Here is a 13,991-nt window from a genome sequence, read left to right on the forward strand (position 1 = left end):
AAAGGAATAGCTCCCTTTTTTGGCTAATTCATTTATCACTTTAAACTATATTTATACATATACAAAGACATCATGTTCAAGAGTTACTACACTTAAGAAAACAATCCCAAGCCTAAAATGTAAGCTCAGCTCTAACTAAAACTAGTTCTAGTCCCTAAATTTAACTCAAAATTATTTCTTTGTATGATTCAAAGTTCGTTTAAATAACTAAAACAATTAAGGAGGCCTGCCTCGTTACAATAAATAGTTTTATGTTCTCTTATATATTCATCTTATGATCCTTGTTCGGGATAAAATATATACAATCCAAAAAACTTACTAGGCCCAATCCAAGGTGGAGGTTTCCATTACTTGAAAACAATAGAAGAGATGGGAATGGGAGGCAAAGAGAAGACAAGCAAAAGAAGAGTGTCAGAATAACATAAAAAAGGAAAATAGAAAACAGAAATAAGAGAAGAAAGAATGTCAGGCACGTAAGAGAAGGCAGCAAATCCTCACTACTCCTTAGAAGTACGCAAAAAGAGAAAGCATATAAAAAGAAATGGCCAGATGACTGGAGGGGGACTTCGACCACTTCTTAAGAGAAAATAATCATCGTTCTATCCTTGTATAATGCACGTCTATGGTAGTAAAAATCATTTTCTCATGGTGCAGTCAATTATTTTTTTAGAAAGACTACGAAATTTGAATGTTTTAAACTTATATCTAACAATATTCTTATTTAAAATATTCTTTTTATCATTAGTAATTATAGCATTATTTTTTTTTAATGACTGATGATGAAATCTCCTTAATTCGTTGCTTGATCATGTCCTGGTGCGTAGTTTTTAACTTTTTGTTTTCCTGCAAGCATGTTGCTGACATGGCAAATAATACCGGCTCTTATTTGGGCTGACAACTAGATTCTTTCATACTCAAAGACCCAACTAGGATTTGGTCTTATGGCCCATTAGTTACTCCCCATTTTTGAGGTCCAATTAGTCTTCTTGGTCAAGCCATTCCCAGATCTGATCAGATCAATCGATCTTTCTTTTCAACACTAGTCACCAATTTGAACTTTAACCATTTTAATTGGTTGGTTGGGACCGCACAGCCCGAAAAGCCCGATCCTTTCGATTAATTATATTCTATTAGATAGTTATGGTCCATGGAAGCACGGACGGAGGTGAATGGAAATTACACAACCAACAATAAATTTTTTTTTTTCTTTTTTTAGAAAATACTAGTTTGCCCTTGAAGTTATCCCTAGTTTGATTTATAGTGTATATATATATATATATATAATATTCCTAAAATGTTTAAAAAATTAGCACTAGTGATTTGTGCATTTTTCTAAATGTTTGAAAAAAAGCTGGGTGACACAGTAGCATGGTCCAAGAGATTTTGCCTATTCCCTGCCATTTCTCTGTAGTTCCATAGGTAATTGTAGCATCACACATGCTATTAGATGTTGAGAAGTGCTACGTCTACAAAACCACCTCACAAAAATAAGAAAAATTCTAAACGAGGGCCGGTTTTATTTTCTACACCATACACCGCTGTAATTTTTTCCATGTCACGGTTCGATTTCGAACAAAAACCCACCCGCCCTTCATCCTCCCTTCTCTTATTTACTTGATCGATAATTTCTACACTGATGGTAAAACCAAACTCCTCTCGGTGTAAGATCCTAAATAGGTCATGCTTGGTAAAACACAAGTCCAGCTATTTCGAGACTTTTATTTGGATGTTGAGAAAAATTGAGAGAGATAATATCGTAATACACGGTTTTAAGAAACACTTCTATGTAGCCTTTTGTTTGTTTGGTTGCTAAGAAAACCTGAGAGAAACAGAAACATTGCCAACATTGAAGCTAAACGACTGGAAAACTGGGAATATGAATCTACATTAAATTATTAGTATCAACTACCTAAAGATTCATTGAATTGCCTAGTGGGTATAGGGAATGAGTTTTTCATTTATAACATGCACAAAAGGATAAATCTGTTTGGAAATCTATTTAATTGACACATCAAACACATTACTGATGTGGAAGCACGCCACATCATCTTATATAAAAAGTAATGATATTGTAATCTTTTTATGAATATAACGAGTCCCACGATAAGCTGTTAATTATTATATGTTTGGCTTGCAAATAGATCAATAACTCTATACATAAAGCACAGGACCAATAACTGACAAACTAGAAGTTACAAGCAAGAACACCAACATAATAATTCACAATCACATCATCACATCAACCGTAGCACCTGATAGGGTCAGTGCAACCCTTCTCGGCAGACTGTTTTGTGCCTCTACCTCCACCCTTTTCAAGATATTGTTGGTGATATTCCTCTGCTCTGTAAAACCTTTTTGCCGGAAGAATTTCTGTCACAATGATCTTCTCATGATCTTTCAACTCCAACTGCTTAGCTTCCTTTGATTGCTGAGCCAAACGAGCCTGGTTCTCATTGTAGTAGTATATTCCTGATCGATATTGTGCTCCCACATCACCACCCTGAAACACAAATGAATCGTGTTTGAAATGTTCCCGTTGACACCAAAAAAAAATGGCCTTAAAATTTCAGGCAAACTGCCATTTTGTCCAGCTTTAGGAAGAGAAAACAGACAACTGACACAATAAAATTAACTTTGTGGGATGGAGTTTGCAAGATTGAAACCTCCAACATTGTCAAAGATGCGAAGCAAAGGCTTTGAAAGGAAAAAACTAAATTATGCGGCTACACCTCTAGATATATTGATTATAAAGTTACTCAAGTGACGGTCAGTGGAAGCTTGGACTAGGGTTTTCAAATAATAAATGATTTATTAAAAATAATCTAGCGTTTGATTATGCGATTATTTTCGACATCCAGTCTAAACGATAAAATTCTATATCAACACAAGCAATAATGTCTACCCAATGCTCAAATTAGCGTCCAAATTCATTAGTGGTTTTTTTTTTTTTTTTTTTTTTTTTTTTTTTTTTTTTTTTTTTTTATGACGGGAACCACCCACCGCAGAGCTCTCAGGACTCACCCACCTAACCCAAACTTTCTGAGAGACTAGCACAGCAATCCACCGTCATGGTCTTCCACTTAAATAAATCGCAATTTGATTGGAACATGTGGCATGTACGTACACAAGTTTGCGGGCTACCACGGGTGGGTGTCCAAGAGTCAACTACCGACAAAACCAAAAACAAAAAGAAAACAAAGAAAGATCAGATACCTGGCGATTGAGGCTTGTCGGATCATGGCGAGACCAGAAGATAGAGAGGTAGAGAGGAGACTGGTGTAGGGGCAAACTTTCGGATCGAAATGGACCCGCACCACCTCCACATGGTTAGTGGTTCCGGAGCACACCAATTTGTAGTTCGGATCCGGGACGTGACCCTGAGAGTACCCGACCTCAGTCCTCACCAACCCGACCACTCGCTGAAAAGCCAGCTCCACACCCCAGAAGCACCCGGCTCCAAACTCGGCTAACTCGTGACCCGGATCATCGGGAGCATCCGTGTCCGGGTCCAGAGCAGGGTTGTGGGCGGCGGCAGCAGTGCTGGCCATTCTTCAATGCTCCCAATATTTTGGTCGTCCAAACGGAATAGCTACCACGAGAGATTATATTTCACAGGGTCAGAGAGGAACCTAGTCGCTGTAACGCGCAAGGTACACGGTTTGTTATGAGCCACAATTTGATGATAGAAAAATAATTAATTTTAGAAAATATAAGGAAAAGAAGATATTTTATACCATAAGGCAGAAATGATGAATTTATACTCGAACGACATTTTTAGTTTTGATGTATTTAAGTTTTAGGCATTCATTTAAAAGAAAAAATAAATATAAAATTTATATAAAAAATAATAATTTTTTAATAATAAATATTATTTTTTTTAAAAAATGTGTCACTTACACATTTAAAAACTATTGTTATTAACGTCATGTTTTGTAGGCCTTTGGGTTGGACCCTCAACAGCTTAGGTTTTTAGTTTTGGGCCTGTAGATACAAATAAAACACTACAAGACGAGGGCTGTAGTAGTGGTCAGAGAGTTTTCAATGTCAAAATCAGTATTGTCTTATAATAGAGAATAGGAAAGTAGAGAAATTAGAGTGTCTAGAAAGAATTCGGAGAGACCAACCCCCATCCCGATACCTGTGAGTTTTCTTTATACCTGGTCACTAGGATTAGACCCCCATACTCTATGGTGATGGCACCCATAGTTCATTCTGCCATACTTATTTAATACAGCGTGACTCTCTAGGGGTGCATTTAATGTGGCTTGACCCTCTATTTTGTTTTACCCGAAGATGCATACTGTCAAGTTGTTCTTTCTCCTCTTACTAGAAGATCGAGAGTTCCTCGTGATTTGCACTCTCCTGTTCACTCAAGACTATTTAGGACTTAGTTCTATTAAGGTTGTATGCTCCTCCTTCCTTTGCACTATAGTAGTCTTCCCGAGCTTCTTAAGTGGTAAACCGTGCTTTGCTAGGTGCCAATAACCCATCAACTGGGGTGATGAATTGCCTAGTCGATCTGGGCATCTCATGATATTGGACTCAAATTCTAAACTTTGGAACCGGAGGAAAAACCTCCTAATAACTATATTTAGTATTGCTTGTCTTATTTTGATAGTGGACATTTTAATATTTTTAATCTAAACTTCAAAAACTGTTGGTTTACGTGCTATACTGTTATTTTTGACAAATTGCAAGCCTGCAAAATTATATCACATGCTATTTTTTAATCAATTTTAACTGTTAAAATTACAAAAAATATATTGATTATTTGATATGCAAATTATACTTTATATTTTTATAGTTGAATATATACTTGGGCTAGTATGATGGTTGGTCCACTAAATCCCTATTAAGGCCAGAAGGGCCAATTTGGATCTGGCTAGCCCTACATTTTCAGGTTATTTGCGGTTTGTAACCCACATGAGCTAAAGCTCCAAGCCACTGTTTTTTCTTTTTTCTTTTTTGGGAGAATAGGACCAACACTGTTCTTGATGAGCTAAAAGTATCATCCCAAAAATTTACAAAGCAATGATATTTTTCTTCTTAAATTGTACTCATCAAGTGTAATACATTTCAAGTAGTTTTTTTTTTTTTTTTGTTTTTCAACTACTTAAATAAAATCACTTAAAATGTGTTATATTAGTAAGTGTAATATGACTATATGAGGTGGTAAGATTTAGGCCCCATTTGAATGTTGAGATGGTCTCATCTCATCCCATTCTACTCAAACATAAATATTTTTAAAATTTTTAACTTTTTTATCTAATTATTATTTAATTATTATAAAATTTTCAAATTTATAAACATAATACTAACGTTTGGATAAATAGTTCAGATGAGATAAAATATTTTAAATAGTAGTGAAATTTTTTCGTTAAGATGAGGTGAAATAGTTTGTAAAAAAAATATGTGTTTGGATAGTAAAATAAGATAAAATAATTTTTAATTTTTAGGATTTGAAAAATGTGTAGGTCCCACTGATTTTATAGAGAGCCAAATTATGCATTGTTCATGAACTGTTCATATCAGTTTTGCACTGTTTATTGTTCACTTTCAGTTTTCACTGTTTATTACTGTTTATTTAAGTGGATGTTTTTAAATTTTAGAGATAAAATATAGTGTGTTTGGATAGGAAAAACTATTGTACTGTAAATATGAAATGAAAAGATGTTTTCGGTAACCAAATCGAGCCTAAAACAACTATTTCAATTCTCAAAATAAAAATTATATTCTAATGAGATTTTAAATTTATAATATTTTTATTCAAAATTTTCTCCTTATTTTCTCAAAACTCCACAAAACATATTAACTCAAACCATTTAATTATTATTCATAGACTTCTCATGCTATCTCATTTAAACATCCAAACGAGACCTTAGGATGAAGAACATATTACTCAAAATATAATATTTATTCTGTTAATGAAATTAAATGTTCCTATCGTTTTCCCTTCAATTATAATTAATACTAGTCATAGAGACATATGCAATTAATTTGTTGTGAGATATTTATGAATAACTAAATCTATTAGATATAGTTATTATACAATAAAAAAATATTAATAATTATAAATGGTAGGGAACTAATCTCCAAAATTTGGTTATCTTGATTTTCTCTCACTTTACTCTCACTAGTTGCTATATTTACCATGAGAATTAAGGTTGCATTTAGGTTGATATTAGATATTCAGTGAGTATGAAGGAAAAAGTAGTAAAAAGTAATTATAAAATATCGATTAGTAGTAAATACTAATACAAAATAATAAAAAATAAATAAAAAGTAATAATAAAATAATAAATAATAGTGAATACTCTACTACTTGAACTAGCTCTAAGTCGTTTGAGGGAAATCATTTACTCTGTGTTTGGGGTTTTTTTTTCCCTTGTTATGTACATCTGTATGCTTTGTTTGATAAGTTTTGCTATATATAAGTACAGTCGCGTACTAATCTGTACCAATATTGATTCATTCATACTTAAAATTTAAATTAACACTATTTTTAATAAAATTTATTTTTTGACCAATCACATCATATTGGTACACAGAGTAGTGCATAATTGTACTTGCAATTATATTTTTTCTTGTTTGATTATGATGTGGTTGTCCATGCATTTGGACGGTGTAGAATTCTTGTTGATGGCTTTATTCTTTAGATCTTTATTTTTTGTTTTTGCTTTTTTCGGTTGCAAGTTTTTTGGTTGTCATTTGAGAAGCTGTGGTTATCTTTGTAAGATCTGTGTTTCTGTGTAATTTTATAGTCGGATTTAAGTGTGAAGAAGATGATTGGATTTAGGTGTAAGATTTAAGTTTTTCTTAAATTTCTATGGACTGTTTATTTTTTACATCTAACCATTGTGTCCAAAGAAACTATTCAGAAAGCAGTAACTTATTAAACTTGCAAGAAGAAGCAGAGAGATACATACCTAGCTGATGCCAAAATTCAGGAGCAAAGAAGCCAATTTCCACAGCTTCAAAGATCTACAAGTCTGAAGATTTGAAAACACAGAGCAAACCATAAGCTTGCGGCCTAAGCTAGAAAGGAAGACAACAACAAGCGGCAGTAGAAATTTTCGGTGAGAGCAGAAGATAAACCTCAAACCAGAAAACTTTTACACCAAACGGCAAATTTAATGTAGTATAAACACGTACATTTTCTTTTGCAATCGTGTCATCAAATCTTATATTGCAAAGCTGTAGAAATTTAAAAAGTTTACATGTAGCTTTGTTGCTGTATCTGGAATCATGTAATGATTTTTCAACCCAGCGGCAGAACAACCGGGAAAACCAACAGAACTGTGAAAAGACCAAAACGTCAGTCGGCAAAGCAGGGGCAAAATGGGAATAAAAATGTGTAAAAACAAAATAAAATCCTCCCCGATTTTCTCCTATATTGGCACTTATAGATATGGTAGATATATGTGTGTGTGTACACACGTGTGTATGTATGTTAATTAAAAACGTACAAATCCTTTCTTGCCTTAAGGCTGAAACTATGAGAGGCCCAAATAGTAATCTCATGTGGAAGTATGGGCCCTCAAAAACCTGATGGACCAAAGTCTAGGGCTAAGCCCAGTACGATCACAACCCCTTCAGCTTGGCCAGCATCTCTACCCGAATAATCACTGCCGATTCTACCAGGAAATGGGTCTCCGAGTGTGCAACTTGGCATTTGGTATTTTGTAGGGCTGTTATGACATATCCAGTGAGTCGCTGTCCATGCCCTGTTTTCAGGAAAATGATATCTATACAATCATTTTCATAATTATTTACCCAAATATATTTTAGATGATGAGAATTTTTGTAAAATAATTTATAAAAATAATATCGTTTTACAGAAACAATCTTTATTTAAACAAAAATTCTATGTATAGTTATTTTTATATATTTCTTACGTATTCTACTAATGTGATTGGTTGCATTATTTTTTTTAATATAAAATAACTATTTTGACAAATCACATTAGTAGAGTGCGTAAAAAATATACAAAATTAACTGTATATAACAGAACTCATTTAAACTAATTTAAAACATAATATTATAAAGGATTGTAAAAAGAGTTATTATACATGTATCATTACTTTTATGGCTATCGGTGCGGTTTTAACTTCAATTATCATGTTTTGAACAGGAAAATTCTCATCTCATCTCACTATTATAATTTTTTAAAATTTTCATTTAAAATATAATAAACAATTCCATTTTTTCAAATTCTAATTATACTTTTTAAAATTTCAAAACAATAATAATACTAAAAAATAATATTGTAAACTTTCATATAACACTAAAAATTCTCATCTCAACAACCAAACCTAAATATTTCCCGGACTTAGGCACCTATTTATAGGAGAGATTGATCAATTCATATCAAGTCAATTAGCTCCTCGATTCTTCTTCAGTTCTAAAATTGCTTAAGCCCCAACCAAAATGATATCAATAGAAAATGACAGAATTTATGAAAATGATGCATCATGGAAAAAGAAGAAGAAGAAAATGACACTTCGGTTTTGGTCAAACTAAGTTCCCTGTAAATTAGGAGTCTTGAATCGATGGCTTGCAAGTCTCTTAAAAGGCATAAACTTGTGGGAATATATATGATCATTAGGGATAATGAAAATGCCAATTTTGAAAGTCTCGATCTGATGTATAAATTCAAAGAAAAATTAAGATTAAGTACTGTAATTTCCCCTTAATTATTACTGAAATGAACTAACAATTTGATGTATCTTATCCAATAATTAAGTACGGATTTATATGAACAATGCATGTTAGCTATGTTTGTAATTCATTGTTCTTCTTTTGCTAAGGCTTCTACTTTTGAAAATGGATCATTTAAGTAGTTTCCGCTTCTTGAGGGAACATTGACCCATAAGGTCTTGAATGAAACAGTACACTACCAAAAATTTGACTATCATAAGTACTGGTTCAGCCCCAATATGTCTTCGTTGCTCTTGACCGCAATCTGCAGTGCTTTAATTACTACCTGAATTTTCTGTAGCATGCATGGATGATGGGTTAGGGGAGCACTAATATTACTATTGGTCATTCTCCAAGTTGTTGCAGAGATTAAACCAACAATAATTATTCAGATTTTGAAGGTGACTGCAACTCTCATCAACTCTCTAATTGGTTCTAATGATCAGTATAAATATATATTAGCATTGTGGGTTTAGTTTGATCTTGCATTGGGTCCGGGTTTAGGCCTCATGTTTTTCATGGGTCTTGAACCGTTGATTCTCTGGCGAGGGTATTGATCTCATGAGAGTCGACAGTCATCATGGACCGACGCCTCCCATGTGAACCTATCACCATGCATATTGTGAGATTCTGACGTGTGCGAGAGGGTGCATGCTACAATATTTGCATATATATATATATCATATATGATTGTGAGCACCCATCACATTCCTTCATTTTCAACTAATTCCTGCCTGCCACATGTTTGGATATATCCTCCACATACATGTTTATCAAGAATATAAACCCATTTTATATATGGACTATCTATCTTGCATGCGATGGTGACACACTAACTTGGCCAACTTAGGTACATGTAAAACACTCGCATTTTCCTTTATAGAGTCGTGTGAAACAGCAAGATTCGTGTTCTTATCATCAATATACTACGAGAGTTGGGCCATTTGTATTGTCGCTCATATGACACATACTTGGACAAAAGCCACATGGAAGGAGGACCATTTCTGAGGTTTATAAGTCATAGAATACATGATCATTCGATCATTTCGTATTGTTCATCAACTGGCATTCATTTCAAAAGTCGATGGAATAGCGCGTCAACGTGACAGTACGTACGTAGTATAAGAGTGGAACGAGAGCGCACTATATATTTAACATTTTTTGAGAGCATCGAGCATGTCTAGATGATAAATGTTATGATAATCATGACTTATTACAGGACTTGTGAATGGATGAGCTGCCTATTCAATAGATTTATGAGATCCTTTTGTGGACCAAAGTGTGAGGGGGCTATCACTTTGGGGGCAAAGTGACGAGGGCCAACCTTCCACTATTTTGTTATGCACATCTTACATAATGAAAATAATTCTCATTTGGACGAAATATATATGTTTTCAGAGAGAGTTAGCCGCATGTGATCGATTACAATACAAAGTTCAAATGAGAAGGTGGAGATCATGTGAAAACGAAGGAAAATTGGTGTCAAACTGCAGAGATTATATGTACATAATGAGATAAATCTGGCATGAACTTAAAACTCAGAAAAAAGGGAATTTGGATTCACATTAGTGGTTGAACCCAAAGATATAATAATGTGGCGGTGCAACAACACACACAAGACTTTTCTCATTAGCCAAACAAAAAAGAAAAGAAAAGAAAAGAAATGAAAGAAAGTCTCATGAGTAGGCCCAGCTGAAATGCTGAGGTGAGAGGATATCGATGGATGTGAATGGAGTGGAGTGCTCCATAGTTGGATCAGAACTTAAATTCTGTACAGATCAAATAACTCTTTGCATGCATTCTTGTGCGAACTCGATAGGGATAGGTCTATTTAGCCATCATATATGAATGAGGCCGGTTACTTTAATATTGTACCCTACTCTCAGCATGCATGTGCATAGCTTTGCTACATCATGGCTAGCTAGGAAAGGGACATACATATACATATATACATATATATATATATATATATATGAACCTTGATTGACGCAAACTTTGTCAAACTTATAGTTGTAACCAATTTTAGTCCACAACAAACGGCTCCATCAAAAGATGCTCCCAATTCAAAGTTTTGCATGTGCTTTCTCCTTTATTTTTCTCCTCCCAACCTATTATTCTGTCCCACGTTAATTCCCAAGTGGCCCCCTCACCCCTCACTCTGCACAATTATCGAAGGAGATCAGAGCAGAGATCATTTTTCATCTTCGATCGTTTGGAGGGTGAGTAGATTTGGTGGGATGCTCTCCCGCCATCTCGTTTTGAATGGCAAGAGAAGAATCAGAAGAATATTTAGGACCCACTTCTCGAGTTGGTGATCTTGAATTGTTTGTAATTCAGAAAAAAAACAAGTTGTTGGAAATTCTAATTAGCTTGCTATAAGGATCAAGACTTGTAATTTTTCGAGAGAGTTTAATACTTCCATACCAGAATTGATCATGAGCCGAAGAATCCAAAGTAGCTAATGTTCTTTCGGAATGGACTCTTTGGATTTATTGCATTACTTCTACAGGTCTCTTTTTTTTTTTTTTTCCCCTTATCGGAATGAGAAATGAAGCCCTCCTTGGCTATTTTTTTCGTGTGGCGAATTCGGTAACAGTTAGTGGTAGTTGGACTTTCCTAATCACTTAAATTAATATGATTGGTAGGTTTAAAGCTTTTCCTTTGTCTTTACTACCATTTTTCTCTTTTTTGTCTTTTGGGTCTGCTTCTTTTCTTACAATATTATTCTCTTCTGTTTTTTCCCTACTCTGCTGGAGTTGTTCGAGGTTCTTTGAGTTTTGTATTGTGTCTCATGAGAGAGAGAGAGAGAGAGAGAGAGAGAGAGAGAGAGAGAGAGCTTTTATATAAAAATTATAAGATAATTTAAGAAAATTATGAGTGTATAGCAACACTTCTGCACTTGCTTCCTCTAAGACCACTGTGATTTCCAAGCAGAATCCACAGATGGGTCAAAGGATTAAAGAGTAACAGGCCGAGGTTGTACATTGTGACCATCAGAATCGAGTCAAAAGTGGAAAAAAGAAAGAAAAAGAGTGAAAATAAATGGGTAGAAAGAGAAAACATGGAGTGAAGAAAAAGCCAAGAAAAGTAAATCCTAGAGATCATTGACCCCTAGCTTCTTGTGCCCTTTTCTTTGTTACTTCCCCCCCCTCCCTTCACTTTCTACTAAAATTTTCTACATATTTAGCCTCTCAACTAGACTTCAAATCACTTGCAAGGATTGTTGTTGAGATATCACAATCAGCAATGAGAACCCTTCCTGCAATTTAGTGCACCTGCACTCGTTGTAATTGTGCCGACAAGAGCAGACGGTCTTGCTCCTAAGCTCGAAGCCTTGGCATAGCTTGATGAAGCCCCAGCACCTGATGCTGTAAAATATGCACCATTCAGCAATAGGTCTCCTTCAGACCTCCAATTCCAGTGCTTCCATTCACCTTCTGGAGCATCCTCATGTTTGGTCACCTGCAGAAATTCATAGTTTCGAGACATATATCAGTAACAATAGTACATATGACTCCTTTTGTCATTTCCAATCATACCAACTAATGTGTCACATTTTTTCACCTCTTTGCTGAATCTGTCATCTGGTGCAGCAAATCTGTTCCCTTGGCTATTAATGGTAGGGGAAGCACTCCCTCCAATGGCATACATTTCCCAATGAGTGTAGTCATTGTTCACCACATGGAAGTACCCTAGCCTACATCTGCATATGTAAAAGAATATACCCTCAACAACACAAAAATACAGCAATCCAACATACAATTCACACTTCTTTTGCTTTTGGGACTTTTTTTTTTTTTTTTTACCTTGGCATTCTTTGGACAAGCCCTTCCCCAAAGTGATTGAAGGCGATGGTCACCTGCATGCCCTTGTCCTGAGTGTAGGAATCGCTGTGACCCAACAACATCACCTTGTCATGGTGTGTCATGTAATTGTTTGAGATTGTAATGGCTGTGGAACCATGAATTGCATCAATCAACCCATCATCACAGTTTGACAGTGAACAATGGTCCACCCATACGTGGCTCCCACCAAAGATGGACACCCCATCACCGTCTGATACTGTCCTCCACCCATAGTGCCGTGGGGAGCTCCTCACCATTGCATTTCCCCCTTGCTTACAGTCATGTATGTGTAACCCATGAATGATAATATTACTCACAAACTGAACAGTGATGCATGGACCCCCAGCAATGTGCACACTTGCTCCCCTCCCATCAATGGTCTTAAACGAATTCATAATCAGCTCTTCCTTCAACTTTATCACCATATCTCGTGCAAAGATAATCCACAATGGCTCATCTTGAACCACAGCATATCTCAGAGTCCCCGGCTTTGGGTTCACTGCATCTTCATCGCTGCTGTCTGTGACCACGTAAATCCTGCCATTTTTTCCTCCAATGGCGTTTCTGCCAAACCCAATAGCACAATCAGCCAGCCTCTGGCGGTTCTTCTCCCAATTGGGGTCACACCGCCAGCAATCGTCGATTGGGTTGCCTGTCCCGCAAGAAAGATAACCCAAGTTCCTCCTAGCCTTGGACGCGTTGTTGATGCTCCTGAAATTAACAAAAAAAATGTGACATTTTTTAAACATTAGCAAGCAAAGTTGCCATTTTTTAGTACCATTCCGTACCCAGAAACACTAAAAGAAAGTCATGTTGGTGGAGGCTCATACCTTTGTACTTCTTTTACTACTAGCTCAGGATCCTGAACTGGGGAGGAGGAAATGAGGGTTGGGAGCAGGACAGAGAAGAGGAAGGTGATGAGAAAGAGCAGAGGAGGGATTGCCATTTTCCTGTTGTGTGATAGGAAATGTGCGAGAGAGCAAAAGGAGGGAGAGTGAGGGGTTTGAGTGATGATGAATGGGAGTGTATATGTATATATAAAGAAATTTAAAGCCGGGCTAAATGGTATGATTTAACTAAACATGTGGGTCCAAAGGTGCTCGTGATTTCTGGTTTTAAGGGATTCTCAATTTTTGGTGGTTTTTGCCGTTAAGCGAAGCAAGCCATGAATGATGGACCATGCTGCAAAAAAAATAATAAAAAAAATTTACATCAAAAGGAAAATCGTTTACAGGATTATGAACAAATGTTGTTCTTCGTTCTATATTTGTAATTTTAAGTAGAAATATCCACTTTAAATGTGTACAGCATCAACCAGTATTGGGATGACAAAAGGCAAAGAGGAGCATTCATATTCTTTTTATCAAGTGAGAACATAAAACAGACTCTGTTTTCTTACATTTTCCCCAAACAGAGTCTCCACATTGGTTAGATTCTATGATTTTCCGT

At 35.5% G+C, this 13,991-nt stretch overlaps 1 protein-coding gene and 1 pseudogene across 1 annotated transcript; both read right to left on the minus strand.

The window, feature by feature from the left end:
* Positions 1-2,054: 2,054 nt before the first annotated feature.
* Positions 2,055-7,078, minus strand: LOC122288852 (annotated as a pseudogene).
* A 4,456-nt stretch (positions 7,079-11,534) lies between these two features.
* Positions 11,535-13,564, minus strand: LOC122290483 (probable pectate lyase 18). Its single transcript, XM_043098213.1, has 4 exons — positions 13,373-13,564; positions 12,504-13,253; positions 12,262-12,400; positions 11,535-12,159 (listed from the first exon to the last, which is right to left on the minus strand). The coding sequence occupies exons 1-4, from the start codon at positions 13,486-13,488 to the stop codon at positions 11,938-11,940; spliced, it is 1,227 nt and encodes a 408-aa protein (XP_042954147.1). The 5' UTR covers positions 13,489-13,564; the 3' UTR covers positions 11,535-11,937.
* Between the last annotated feature and the right edge of the window lie 427 nt (positions 13,565-13,991).

Source organism: Carya illinoinensis, chromosome 12 (genome assembly GCF_018687715.1).
Source record: "Carya illinoinensis cultivar Pawnee chromosome 12, C.illinoinensisPawnee_v1, whole genome shotgun sequence".
NCBI lineage: Eukaryota > Viridiplantae > Streptophyta > Magnoliopsida > Fagales > Juglandaceae > Carya > Carya illinoinensis.